Source organism: Microcebus murinus, chromosome 6, assembly GCF_040939455.1.
Source record: "Microcebus murinus isolate Inina chromosome 6, M.murinus_Inina_mat1.0, whole genome shotgun sequence".
Classification (NCBI taxonomy): Eukaryota; Metazoa; Chordata; class Mammalia; order Primates; family Cheirogaleidae; genus Microcebus; species Microcebus murinus.
In genome coordinates, this window is record NC_134109.1 from 86,582,385 (window position 1) to 86,596,690 (window position 14,306).

Here is a 14,306-nt window from a genome sequence, read left to right on the forward strand (position 1 = left end):
TATATATCCTTATTTATACTGAACTTTTTGCTGGCATCTTTAAACTCATGATTTAAAAAGGCAGATCATATAACTCTATCAGAACAATGAAACAGAAATGCTATTGTTTAAAAAAAATTCAGTTCTGTGCTTGAAAACCATCAATCATATAACTCTGAAATATCTACCTTCCTTATGACAATTCTGGTCCAAGTACAGTTTTATTGCTTATACATTCTTAGTCTTTTTAAAAGTAACTTTATGAATATTCTATCTACCAACTACAATATTGGTACTGTGAGGGGGGTATCTCCCCCTTTTTTCTGTTGTGCTTAATATTATGCCAAAGTACACAATCGAGCTTGGTATGCGGTAAAAATGACAATAACTCAGCCTGTTTCTGATCTCTCATTTAAAGATTCCTAATCAAGCCAGAGTAGACAACATGGTCCCCTGGATTATCTGTTTCCTTCAGTTCCTAGAAGCTACAACCTTGGATGAACATCAAAGAGGATGAACACACACTGCCTTGTCTACACTGCATCCAATCACATTTCCAGGGTTTATTTTTGCAGAAGATAGGGACCAGGAAACTGAGTTGAGCTGGATGGGAGCAGACCTATCTGTGCAGAGTTGAGGCCACATCTGCCAGAGAAGAAGCACCCTAAACACCCTCTGGACAACAAGAATGTGCATTCACAGCCGGTCGGTTACTCTGTCTACCCTGTGTCTGCACGGTGTTTTGTGGTTGACCCTCAGACGCACTTTCTTTCTGGGCAGATCCTACAGCGGTTTCCACACGAGTCATTGGACTAGCTGAGGCAGTCTGGGCTTTTCTTCTGTCTGATCTTTGTGCCAACAGCCTACGATCTTTTTCTCTCTCATTTATTTCTTAATCCTTGGTAAAATCGGGCTTGCTCCACGCTCCAAAAAAATGGTCAAAGCCACATATTCTTGAGCAGACTTTTTTTTTTTTTTTTTTTTTTTTTTTTTTTTTTTTTTTTTTTTAGGATCTTACAGTTTTTGAGGCCCAAAGTTAAAATAAACAGAATAAAGAGTTCATCTTTTTCTCTCCTCACCCATTGCAGAATGCCATGGGGCTCCCCATCACCTTATAAGACAAATGAGAAGCTCGCCATTCCGAGTTCTCCTCCACTGTGGTTCTGTCCCTCTCTCTACCCCATCTATTTAACCCTTCAAATGCTGCTTCCCAGCTAAGTACACAGTCCCTTTGGACTATTCTGTGGGCAACTTTCATCTACAAAATGACATGAGCATGGTCTCAAAGTCTTAAGTTCAGGATGAGCTTAGCACTAGCTCTTTCAGAAGACAGTACTTAAGCATTCAGGTCATACTGAATAAATGACTACAGAATATGGGTATAGGTATGTCCTATTTTAGTCTCTAGTAAGGCTCAGAGTGCTGACAACCATGTGCATTTACATTGGCTGGCATTTGCCCCGGCCGAGGACTCTCAGTAATCTTTACTTATTTAATAGTGCAGTATCTGGACATTGATTTCATCTTATTTTCTACTATAGAAAAATGCCTAGTGCACTATTTGTACATGCTAGCTGTTTTAAACAATAGTTATAATAGTAAGATGGTTCTCAACTCAGTTAAATATTCAGCCTATCCACATTCATAATTTAGTGAGTAGGCCATAAAAATATTAGCGGTTTGTAAGGCCATGTTCCATTTTTTTTCTGCTCAAAATCGTCATTTATAAGCACTGTACTTTATGGCATGGATGGCAAGAAATCCCTAAGAACCAAATTCAAAGATTCTGAAACCAGTTTACTGACAAAAATGAAAACTTCTATATGTTTTCAATTCACATACTCTTATTAATGGCTGCTAATTTTTTAAGTGATAATAAGCCTCTCTACTTTTCCCTGTATTAAATTTAAAGAGCACTTGTTTATTTTTATCTGGCTATACTGCATTAGTGATACAGTTCATTCTGTGCCAAGTTTATAGCTATCAAGGTTGATATTTGGGTTCCCTAAGGGTATATCTGATTTATTTTTATTTTAGAAACTTAGTACATAAGTCATTTAAAAAAGGAATATTGGATGGCTTAATAAATTAATTAATAATGGGAAATTTCTATGATGGGATATTTGTAGCAGTGTTTCTCAAATTATAATGTGCATACCACATTTCTCAAATTATAATGTGCATCACCAGGGGACCTTGTAATGCAGATTCTGACTCAGTAGGTCTCAGTGGACCTGAGAGTCTGCATTTCCAGCAATTCCCAGGTACTGTCGCTGCTGACCGTATTAACAAGCAACACGGACTTAGAGAGATGACTTCCTTACCCTTTGGACCTTCCCATTAAGAAATTAATTGCATATAATTCACCTGAAACTTTCCTCAGTTTCTGTGTTATAAAGGACAATCCTACTCTTGACCTCTCAGATGAAAAATTAATAGGCAATAGTGATGAGACAGAAGAGTACTGGAAATTAAGATATGCCTGCAGGCACAGAGGCATCTTTTAAAATCACTTGAATGTTTGCTAGATTTTATGACACTGTCCTTCAGAGTGACAATTTTGGGGATTAAGTGCAAAAAGCAATGGGACTATATTCACTTCTTCTGACAACGGCTAAACTCCACTGAGCTCCTTTGAAGCCAACTCCCCATTTAGCACATACACCCCACATTCCACGCCAGGACCATACCTCGGCACTCCGTCCGCGTGAGTGTGCTCTGATACCCAGCTCGGCACTGACAGGTATATGAACCCTGGTTATTAATACACTCGCCACCGGCGCAAGGGTTTTTCTCACATTCGTCAACGTCTGCAAAGCACAATACATTGTAGTGAGAAATTAGCAATAGCTCATAATTCTAAGGCTTTATTGGTTTCTTTTATATGTATAAAGCATTTTCCTTTCAAGAAATAAACAGCATCATAAAAGGATCATTTATCTTTCCATCGCAATGCCCCAAGTCACTAGCCATTTCAAGAACTCGTTGAGCAGTTAAAGTATATTATTTTCACGTGTCATTTTTCAGAGAGAAATTCCAAACACATAGCAACTGGACACTCCAAGCTAATAAACATTCTCTTTCTCTTGAGTCTGGCCTAAAAGAATCAAAAAACAGACTAACATTTCAGAAGTGGCTTCTGGATAAGATTATGAATATCTCTTGAAGCTCTGTTTTTTCCAATAAAAAGAAGACCTAAACATATCTAAGCATTCCCTGCTGAGTTCCAGTAAGAACATCAGAACAAAACATGAGGCAACTGTCATTTAAAGGGCAGTGTTCTTACCCACCATCAAGTCCGCCCCATCCCCAGATGTCCTCAATACACAGGCTCCCACTTGTGTTATAGCCGCTAAGAGTTATCAGATGCTTAGAGAGAAACTGGTTATTATCCCCCTGTTTGTAAAGATGAGGAAGCTGCAGCTTAGCCAGGATAACCAAGCCACTTGTCCACATGCTTAGCCAGGATAACCAAGCCACTTGTCCACATGCTTCTTAGCGGCAGATGCAGTTCTGCCCTCACAGCTCTCCAACCCTGAGCTGGATGTTCCTCTTCTGCCCAGCCCTGGAAGAAGTGCTCATACCACCAGGAAACTAAATATAATTGCTTGGGAAAACAAGAACCACTCATTTTTGACTGATTCATAATTATAGAATTGGAATTTGTAACAGAACTAACAGGTGCATTTATTAAAAAAAAAAAAGTAGATGGCAACCAAGTGTTCTTTTTCCATCCGACAAACTGATTATTCTTGTGTTACAATTCCTCCCTTCATCACCTTAAATGCCTCATTGGCAATTTAAAGTTTCTCTCTTCAGTTTTTAATGACTAACCAGAGAAAGGTGGTAAGTTACCCATTTAAATTAGTAAAATGTGAAAAATTTCACAATTTGGGGATATTTTTAATGCTTTCTTTTAATGGCCAGTCTTTTGGTATTATGACCTAAGCTGGAGTTACCAGCAATGACTTGAATATATTTTACAACGGAAGTTAAAAGTCACTGTAGTAGGCAGAAAAATGGCCACCAAATATGTTGATGTCCTAATCCCCAGAAACCATGAATATGTTACATGGCAAAGGGGAATGAAAAGTTGCAGGTGGAATTAAGGTTGCTACCCCACTGACCTCAAAATGGGAGAGCCTCCTGGATTATACAGGCGGCCCAATATAACCACAAAGATCCTTAAACGAGGAAGAGGGAATTGGAAGAGAGAACCAGAGAGTCAGAGAGAGGTTTGAAGATGCTACACTGCTGGCTTTGAAGATGGAGGAGGGGGCCATGAACACTCAGCCACCAGCAGCTGAAAAAGGCAAGGAAACGGACTATGCTCGAGAGCCTCCAGAAGGAACACAGCCCTGCCAACCCCTGGCTGTTAGCCCAGAAAGACCTGGGTTGGATTTCTAACCTATAGAACTGAAAGTGATAAATTTGTGTTGTGTCAAGCCACTAAGTTTGAGGTGATTTGCTAGAGCAGCCAACAGAAAACCAGCACAGTTGTGGAACAGAATTGCAATAGCCTCTTGTTGCCAACCGACCACGTACCGATACACTCCCCACGGAGGTCCAGCTGGAATCCTTTGTTGCACTCACACCGGTAGCTCCCCGGCGTTGGAATGCAGCGCCCGTTCTGACAGAGATAGCGGACCAGCTGGCAGTAATCGGTGACATTGACTGGTAGCACCCCTAGGAGAACAACATTAAACCCCGTTAAAATTATTTTAACTACGGTTCCTTTCATCGGTACTTTATCCGGCAACAATGCACAAGACACTGAATCGGGAAGGAGGATGCTCTTTGGGCAGAGGTCATCTGGTGACAACAGAGCCCATGTCCACCCTGCCAACAGAGATGGCACTGGCACTGTGTGCGCAGGGAAGCATGCAGCCAGGCTGCGGCCTGCCCCTCTGCCTGCTGCTCCCTGCTCCACCCACCACCTCACTCTCAAGCCTCCAGTTTGGGGAAATAACAAGAGCAGAGAGAGATACCAGTATTGAATTCTCTATAAAATTGCTTTGCAAGCTATATAACCCAAAGTATAATTTTATTCCTCCTCTATTAATTAGCCCTGTGAATCAGATTTAAATCTCTCCTGTAATTCTCCCATAGTTGGCTGAAAACATCAATTAAAAAAGGACATTACCCTCTGGAGAATATGAAAGGAAGCCTCTCGTTTTTCTCTATGCAATAGGAAAACTGAGAGACATATATACAACACTATTTAAACTCAAAAAACTGAATCTAACAACTGGAAAACTTACTTAATGACTGAAGCAGCATAAATAAACAAAAAAGATATGAACCTGATTAATGCAAGAAAAATAACTAGATGGCTTCTGAATTCTTACTTGGTGGTTCCCGAGATGGGTACGGATAGTCCACTGGTGGTCGAGGGATCGGGATTTGAGGTCCAGGAGGAAAGCCAGGAGGAACAGGGAGAACTGGAGGAATGGGGCCCAGGGGTGGGGGAGGATATTCTGGTCTCCCAGGAACTACCATAGGGACAGAGCACAGCTTGTTGAAATCCTCTGGAAAGACACAATACAACATAACACAATAACTGAGCTGTAGCTTATCAGTCATCCTTACTTTTTAAAGAAATTTTTAAATAAAATTGATCTTCAAACCACATAGGTCAACTAGGGAAAAGGAAACGAAACAACTGACTTCATTCTCATTTTTAATACCTACAGTAGCAAGAAACCATTTTGGAACAATAAATCAAACCCAAAACAAACTTCCCCAGAGTGAGTACTATATCACATCACCTGCCTGTCCCAGACGCAGGAAATCTTTACTTGTACCAAAATTCATCTCGCAGAAAACATAAGATGCTCCTTGCTCCATCGAGTCCCACCTGTGGATCCCACAGGGATCTTGGAGCACACACTAAAAAGCTCGGATTGTATCTTATGTGCAATGCAAAGCCATTGCAGGTCTTCAGCAGGGGCAGGGCATGATCAGATGACCATTCTCACAAGATCCCGTTTCTTGACAGATGGAGAACGTACCAGAGGAAGCAAGGCTGTTGCAGAAGACCAAGGGCGAGATAATGATGGCTGGACAGGGAGGCAGTGGTGACATGGGATAGACGTGGACAGATATGAAGCATATATTAGAGAAAAATGGGCAATGCTTGGTGAAGAAGTAAATGTCGGGGCTGAGGGAACAAGAAATCGAGAACGACTTCTAGTTGTCTGGTTGAGAAACTGGGTGAATGTTGGTGCCCTTGCCTGAGATGGGCAAAGTTGTGGTGGGGGCAGGTGTGGTGGGTAAAAACCCAAGTTCCACTTTGAACACATGGGTTTTGAGCTATCAGACATCCAACTGGAGATATCGTATAGCAATAGTACAACAGAGTCTGCAACCTAGAGGAGGGATCAGGGCTGCACGTAAGTTTTGGAGTCATCAGTGGAAAGGTGGTATTTAGAGCCATGGGGATGGATGCACTCATCTAAGAAAGGTGTGGAAGTCGAAGAGAAGCAAGTCCAGAGACAGGACCTGAGGAATACTGGTTTGTAAAAGACAACAAAATAGAGAAGTGGTCCGTGGGGAAGGAGAAACACCAGCAGATGGGGGGGGGGGGGCGGGTCTGGTGTTAATGCTGCACTGTCATCCTTGCAATGAGTATATCCTGACTTAATCACAGTTCCCTATGATTGCACATTTTTAGAATGATTACTATTTTTCATAATGCCAGGTCTTTACTAGAATAAATCATCTTTAGGTTTGTCACAATTTTTTTTTCTGAGCTTCCAAAATGGTGTTTTTAAGCAGTATTCAGGTTTCCAGGGATGTATTTATTTTATTCAATGTTTCCTACAATTAGCCCTATTTTGTCATAGTTCCCTTCTGTAAGTTAACTATGTGATTTTTAAATTTCTTCTGTTTTCCTCTCTTGCTGCAATGTTGGTCATTTTATTATAACATTTACACAGCGATTTTCCCATAGATACTTTCTATACTAGTTTCAGCCATTAATAGAAATTAGGCTAATATTTTTCTTTTCCTCATTTACTAAAATTTAACTTATTTTAAGACGGTAATATGTCTTACTTAAATACATTTAATATTTATATTTCAACCTCATGGGACATTCCACCAATTTTATATGTGGCTAAATATGCCTAGCTAGCATAAACCCTTTTGATATTTTCTAGTCCATTTTTAAAAAACTTCAGTCATATTTGACATTTCCACCTCAGGTCAAGTTTGTGTTGTTTCAGAGAATTCTATTATAGCATTTTAATTATTATCCAGCTGGAATTTCAATTCACAGAGATTGTGTAGTACTTGACTGTATTTGGAAAGGAGTTATATACTATGCATGCTTCTAAAATCCCTTTTGTCAAACAACAGTGATTCTTCCTATAGAGTCATCATCTGGGTGTGCCATATCCATCACTTCCTGGGCACCTGCTTCCACCAAGTTTCTACCACTAGGACAGCAAAGTCTTTGAAGTCAAAGATCATGTATAATTCATGACTAGTTCCCACTCTCAGCCTAGCCCTGCAAATTGTACATAAGAGGAATTCATTCACTATGTGTTGGATTTAATTGAATGGCAATTATATTAAGGAACACACTTTGCTTCCAAGCACTTGTAAGCACCAATTCAGCTTTTCTTTTTAAGAATTTTCGGATTTATATAAAAGAAGTTGGTTGGCTTATCAGCATTTCTGCTAATGAGGTGGGTATTTTACTTTAATCATGTCAGTAAATTCACATTACCCTCTCTAGGAAAGTTTATCAGACTGGGTCCTATACTCCTTCCTACTTCCTAGAGATTCATAACATTCCCACGAACTCCTTTACATTCAGGATCAGCAACCTGGGGTTTAATTTTGTTTAGCTGGTGCCCAACTTTTCTATCTCCATTTAACCCAGAGATGATGCTACTTGATTTTTTAAGAGTGAAAAGCTGACCAATCTAAAATCTTTCCTGTATCGTCTCCGTAAGTTAAGAGCTCAGAACTATGTAGCATGGGTAATAGAACATTTGGGCAAACAAAAACCTACCTGCAAGTTACTTTACTCTATCAATCTGCTTTGTCCTAGGCTATCTCAGGGTTGTGCATCTCTCAGTGGTACAATGGAAGAGGAGCTCCCTGCAAAGCTACACACATCAACCTGGTCTTCTGCCCCATCAGTCCCAAAATAGGTCCTCCTGCAGGCACGTAAACCTGCTCTAGTCCTCTCTCCTCTATTCAAGGCCTCAACACAGGAAGGAATCCACATCAAAGCAGCTGATTCCTAAGTTAGCATATATGCATTCAAAAAGTGATTCTCCTGGTACCCAAGCCATATGTCTTGGAGGGAAGTCATGGGCTTCTAAACAGTGACTTACTAAATGGTCCCCTGCTGAACTAAAGAAGGTGGGCTTTATTTATTTTTTATTTTAATTAACAAATAAAACTGTATACATTGATTGTGTACAACATGATGTTTTAAAGTATGCTCAGTTGGTGGGAAAGGGGTTACTTATTAATAAGATAAGTTGTTCACCATACTTGAATACCTTCTATACGCAAGATTTTGTTATGTGCTATGGAAGAGGAAAAAGCATGAGAGGTACGGGACTATGATGATGAATGACATCTCAGTAAAAAAGCAATCCATGAACACACGTAGCCATGAAGCACAGCAGTATGGATTCATACCATCGCAACAGCACACACCAGAACCACGGAGCACAAGGAAGAAGGGAGAATTTCCAGCAGTGGTTATCTTGGGACATTCGTGTATCGGGTCATGTTTGAGTGGATATATAACAAGAGGATATAGAACAGGCAAAGGTGGCAGGGATAGGGAGTAAGGACTTGAACTGGGAAGAAGGTTTAGGAAAAAAGAACAGATTGAGTTTAGAAATGCTCAGACTGGCTTCAAGGAAAACTCAACCATAAAATTTAACTAGAAAATAAAGCTACCATAAAGAACAACATTTAAAAGATGAACTGGGATCAGATTTGGGGACTTTAAATGCTATGCTAAGCAGGAAAATTTTCTTTGCAAGAAATGGACTGACTTGGGCCACTGTATATTGTCTGAGTTCATCCTTGGGATATTTTTTTGGAGATCTTTGTCTATATTTTCTCCAGATATGATTTTTTTAACTGAACTGCATTGAGTTATACTTTGGGAAAGGTATGTGGCACCTGTGGATTTCTTGGAGCCCACTTAGGTGGCTACTCCTACAGTCCAGACTAGAAAAAATAAGCTTGTAATGGAAATCAAAGGAATATAATAGATAAAAGAGAAATTGTGAAGGGAAAAACATCAACAGGACTTAGCAACGAGGAAGAGGAAAGAGTTCAATGTTAGGGAAAGAGGAAATGAATCCACTCACTGAAAAGTTTGGAAAGGGCTGAGTTTTTGAGTACTACATGAGAGCCACTGAGTACTAAAATGAGAGTAAGAGAGGGCAAGTATTTCCAGAAAAGGTTGCTATTCAGTGGAAATAAGCAAGCTAAGTAAGAAGCAGTAGTACCTGCAAACGGTGCTTTTTGTATAGGTCTCTGCATATTCCCTATTCATCACCTGGGGAAATTTCCCTGGATGTCATCTCTTATATTTTCTGGAATCTGTTCATTTACCTGGGTTTCCATTAGATCGACATCAGGCACATTGCCACTGGGCTTGTGAGGGTTGGGCTGGGATACTCTGCGGATAGCTGGAAGGGCGCTTACCGGTTGCTCTGATGGGACACATCTCGGGGGCGACAGTGACCCCCGGAGACCAGCACCGGCCAGCGTCACAGCAGCACTGCATTTTGGTTATGGACTGCGGCAGCTGGTTGGAGCAGCGCCCGTTTGCCAGAGCCGTGTAACAGTATCCTGGGCGAACATCTGAGAGGACAGAGAAACACATATACACATCACTGGCCCAGCACCGCCATGCTTTGCACTCCGGCTACGGCAGGATGAACTCACACTTCTGCCCTGGAAGGGAAGCTGCGAACAAACGCGCAAGAACAACGCTCCTCCGTCAGAAACCCCTTGTCTCACACCTTTCGCCCCTGTGTGCTGGTGCACTTGGCTGAAGTCCCACATTCCACACCCAAGGTGGGAACCAATGATTAAAACCACATGTGCCATAGGAAAACAGAGACTAACAAAATCACTGGCAGTGACAGTTAATTATTTATAAAGACACGTCTCTATACGGAAGACAGACTGGGTTGTTCTTGGTTTCAAACTACTTAATTCGAGCCATTTTAGGCAGATATTTACATAAATGTATTTTAAAACAACATCAAGTCTGTGCTGTAGTCTACATTTCTGAAAGATCATTCTTATTTTTCAGTCCGAAACTGTGAGTCAGACATGTGAAACTTTTTTTTTTTTTTAAAGGAATGAGCTACTTTGCATTCGGATCCAATGTTTATTCATCAAGATTTCCTTTTGTCCTGGGCCCCTAACAGATTTTATAAGGCACTAATTATTTACAAGTGCAAAATGTATATGATTCCAAGTTCTCAGTTCTACAGCATACAATTCTAGAAGGAAGTTTTTGGCAGAAAGGTATCTTCTCAAAGCAACAATGGTACGACACATTTCGATGTATCACTCTTATTGGGTTACATCATGTCTGACTGTCATGACAACATCTGACATAGTGCAGTATAACTCTGGGCTACCAAAAAAACTTCATGACACAGGAAAAACCTAACTGCTCCATATGCCTTGGAGATATTACCATGGAACAGAGGAGGCAGGTAGCAAAGTGTAAAACACCTTTAACTACCTTCCATATGTGGAGGGTGTACCACTCATCGATAAACTCTACCTCTGTGCGGTTCATATTTTGAAAAGTAAATAATATTTTAAATATGCTTGACATTTAAAGGAATAAAGTGGTAAATCCTTTTGTAAAGTGAAGATTTTTTTATAGCCAAAAATCCATCCCCGTGTTTCCTGTAAGTCTGAATATTAAATACCAAATTTGCTCACAGAGGGTCATACCTGTAATTGCTATCTACGTCATTCTTAAGAACACCAACCCTTCAAATCTCCAGGGTTTCCATAAAGTAATAATGAAATAAAATAAAAACAAGGCTAATTTAGAAACATTTAAATCATTGACATCAAGTGAAGAAGGCTAAAACAAACCTAGACAAACCATAAAAGAAAATTGTAGGTCAACTTTAAAGGATACAAGATTATTTCTGAAAAGTACTTAAAACCACCAGCAAGTAGAAATGTGCTTTCCAGAATTTTTTTTTTTTTTTTTTTTTTTTTTTGTGGTTCCGGTTCTTGCATCTCTGGTCAGACTAATAGTCTCAGCAAAGAGGCAGAACAAATTTTATGACAGCCTGGTCCAGGATAAATGGCTGGAGAGGGCACGCAGACAAGTATGTTCTGTGAAGCCACGGGTGGCACCTCCCCCGTGAAGACGGTGAAGAAACAGAACTCCCTACGTTCTAATTCGCAATGCCGTAAAGCCACTGATACTTTGTGTACTTGGGAACTGGTAAATATTTTGGGCATGGAAACCAAAGCCTATTCAGAATAGGAAGAGATCTTCGAAACTGGCTTACATCCCAGCTTCAAATGAATTTGGTGGTCAAAACCCAGTATAAACATTTGACCGAATTATGAAATTTGTACATATAATTTTCAGCATGGGCTATCTTTCAGATCAAAACTGGGACCTACAGCTGCCCATGGCAAACTCTTAATGGGCTAATGTCTATTATTTTGTAAATTAACTATGATACCATGTTATTGCCCATCTGACTTATATGTTATGTTAAATCAATGAGTCACAGACTCTTGATCAAAATGATGAATGTTGGGGCTGAAAAAATTACAAGTTGAGTTTGGGTTCTTGGCAGTCCCTGATTTACAAACGGCACCTGCACAAACAATAACCACTTTGCTAATTTCTTTTTTTGCTGAAGGAGAACTTTTGTTAAAAAATGCACACTTATGCAACTTATGATTTTAAAGAAGATACATGGGCTAGCAAGCAAAAAACTGAAAAGCAGGAACCACGTGGAGGAACTGACCCCGCTGGGCACACCAGCCTGAAGTTGTCCCCTTCATGAGGTAGCAGGGCCACAGCCAGGGGGAACTGCTCTGGAGCTGGATCACTTGCACAGAGACTAAGGGGTGGCTTTGGGATAATCTGAAGACCTACTGGAGCCAAGAATGTCAGGATCTAGAGATATAAAGGGAAGTAGAAGGAATCATAGACAACTTCCCCCTGTTTTAAATCTTCCCTGGTTAAGACATCTGTCAGAAAAAGAGTAGGAAACCTTCCTCTTTCATCCCCTTCTGAATCACTTGGCCCTTACTCACAGGACCCAGAAATCACATTATATCAAAACAAATATATGATGGACTAAATGGGTGTTTGCAGGTCATCCTAGCCTGTCAAGAGGCCTCTCCTAACCAATCATTAACACTGTTGTGTCCAGCCAGGAGCTAGGAGCTGTGAGGCCCAAACTAGGGACAGGGTATCTTTGACTCCTGGCAGCTGAAGAGAGAGAATATACCAATATGAAAAGACAACCCTACACAGAGTAGTATAAATTGCCAAAGGAAGATCACAGTATAAAAAATAAAATAATACTGCAAGAGCTTAGGGGACAAAGGGACTGTTGGTCCAGGGAGGTCTGAGAGTCTCGGAATATGGTGGCAGGAGGTGAGAGTAGGAGCTGCATGCTTGGAAGAGATGTATAAGGAAGACAACACATACCACCATCTACATTCAGGGATTTCTACTGGGTAGACTTACTAATTCCAAACGACCAGCTTACAAACAAACCTTGGATTTGTTTATAAATTAGGGAGTGTTTGTATCTTCTTGCCACTAGGGATCATTTTGGCAGTCTCTCTGGTTTCCCATGGAGGTAAATATGAGAATTAGGGAAGGCAAGAAGGTCATTTTATAGGACAAGTTGCTAATTATCAGTACTATAAAGTTTGAAGGAAGAAGAAACCGTGCTTGCCCAGGAGTGTGACAAGAGAGAATTGACGGCATGGGTGTTGGTGGGCAGGGCAATGGGGCAGCCTGGGCCATGCACTCAGAATCCCAGCGCCCCCTCACCCGTTACCCACATACGCAATTGGACCGAATTATTTATCTAAACTCTCTAAATCTCCTCTGCTTCCCATCCACAATACTGCTGCAAACATCAAGTCAGATAATTTGCATAAAATTTACACCTAGGAGGTGATCCATGAATCTCAGTTCCCTTCCCTTCCTCCTTCATAAAAAGTTAGTATGGATATACCTGATAAAAAGAAAAAAAGTTTTTTTAAATGTAAACCATCTGATATGTGAATGCATTTTAATTCTTTTTGCACTTGCCATTCTTTCACTCTAGGGCCAGTCTCTATGATAGATTCCGGAAAATTAGGCAATCCAGACACCACTGTTGTTTCTAAGGAAAAGTCTAGATACGCTTCCCTCACTAGTTGTGCTTATTCAAATGTCAACCGTCAGAGACTGCCCTCAGCTTTTATTATATGTGACTAAGTAAAAAGGAATTCAGAATTTCAAGTGCAATTCAGTTTTGGTCTGAAATCATGGCCTGTGGTGAAGACGTGAAGCTGAATGTTTTCGAAAATATGGACGAGAAACAAAGAGGAAAAGATAGCCTTCATCTTTCCCCAAGGCTATGTGCCACAGGATTCCTAGCTTTGCCCTAATAACAACAAATTACTCATTTTGATATTTACCAAATACTTGAGTGCCTACTACACACAAGGAAGTGTGCTGAGAACCTGGAGGATACAAGGATAGCAGTTACTAGTCTTTAAGAGAACTTACAACTTACTCAGAAAGATAAAACCATACAGACACACGGAATTTCCCTATAAGGCCATTTATGAGAAGCACGTTCTCAGGTAAGGAAGAAACCGCTTTAGTAAGCTGATCTGGGACATCCTCAAAGATACACAGCCGGAGCAGAAGCACGAAAGGGGGCTGGAATTGGGGAGAAGCGTGTTCTCAGTAGTGAACCACGTATGATTAAAGACATGAAGGAACCCAAATGCACGGCCCACTTGAGGGTGAGGAGCCAGGGTTGTGCTGACAGGTCAGCAGGTCGGGAGGGGGTGAGAGAGTGACGCCCCTTAACTATCAGGCTGTGCACTCTGGCATTTGAATCTTAATCTAGAATACTGGACTTTGAAGGAAGTCTTAACAATTGCTGAATCTAGCACTTGTCAAATCTATTTTTTCAAACCACAGAATCCCTTATTTAATTGATACTTTACATCAATTTGATTGATTGATCAATTGATACTTTAACGCTCACAACAGATAAAAGCAGAATTGCCACACCCAGAGTGGGGGGTTGGGGACAGGAGCCCTCCCC

At 40.7% G+C, this 14,306-nt stretch overlaps 1 protein-coding gene across 1 annotated transcript in view; it reads right to left on the minus strand.

The window, feature by feature from the left end:
* Window positions 1–14,306, minus strand: part of FBN1 (fibrillin 1) — a 235,036-nt gene that overhangs the window by 98,101 nt on the left and 122,629 nt on the right. The window contains exons 10-13 of the mRNA XM_076004337.1: window positions 9,667–9,825; window positions 5,328–5,507; window positions 4,525–4,665; window positions 2,670–2,789 (exon numbers count right to left, since the gene is read on the minus strand). Of these exons, the coding sequence (XP_075860452.1) occupies window positions 2,670–2,789; window positions 4,525–4,665; window positions 5,328–5,507; window positions 9,667–9,825 (600 nt within the window). The remainder of the gene's footprint in view (window positions 1–2,669; window positions 2,790–4,524; window positions 4,666–5,327; window positions 5,508–9,666; window positions 9,826–14,306) is intronic.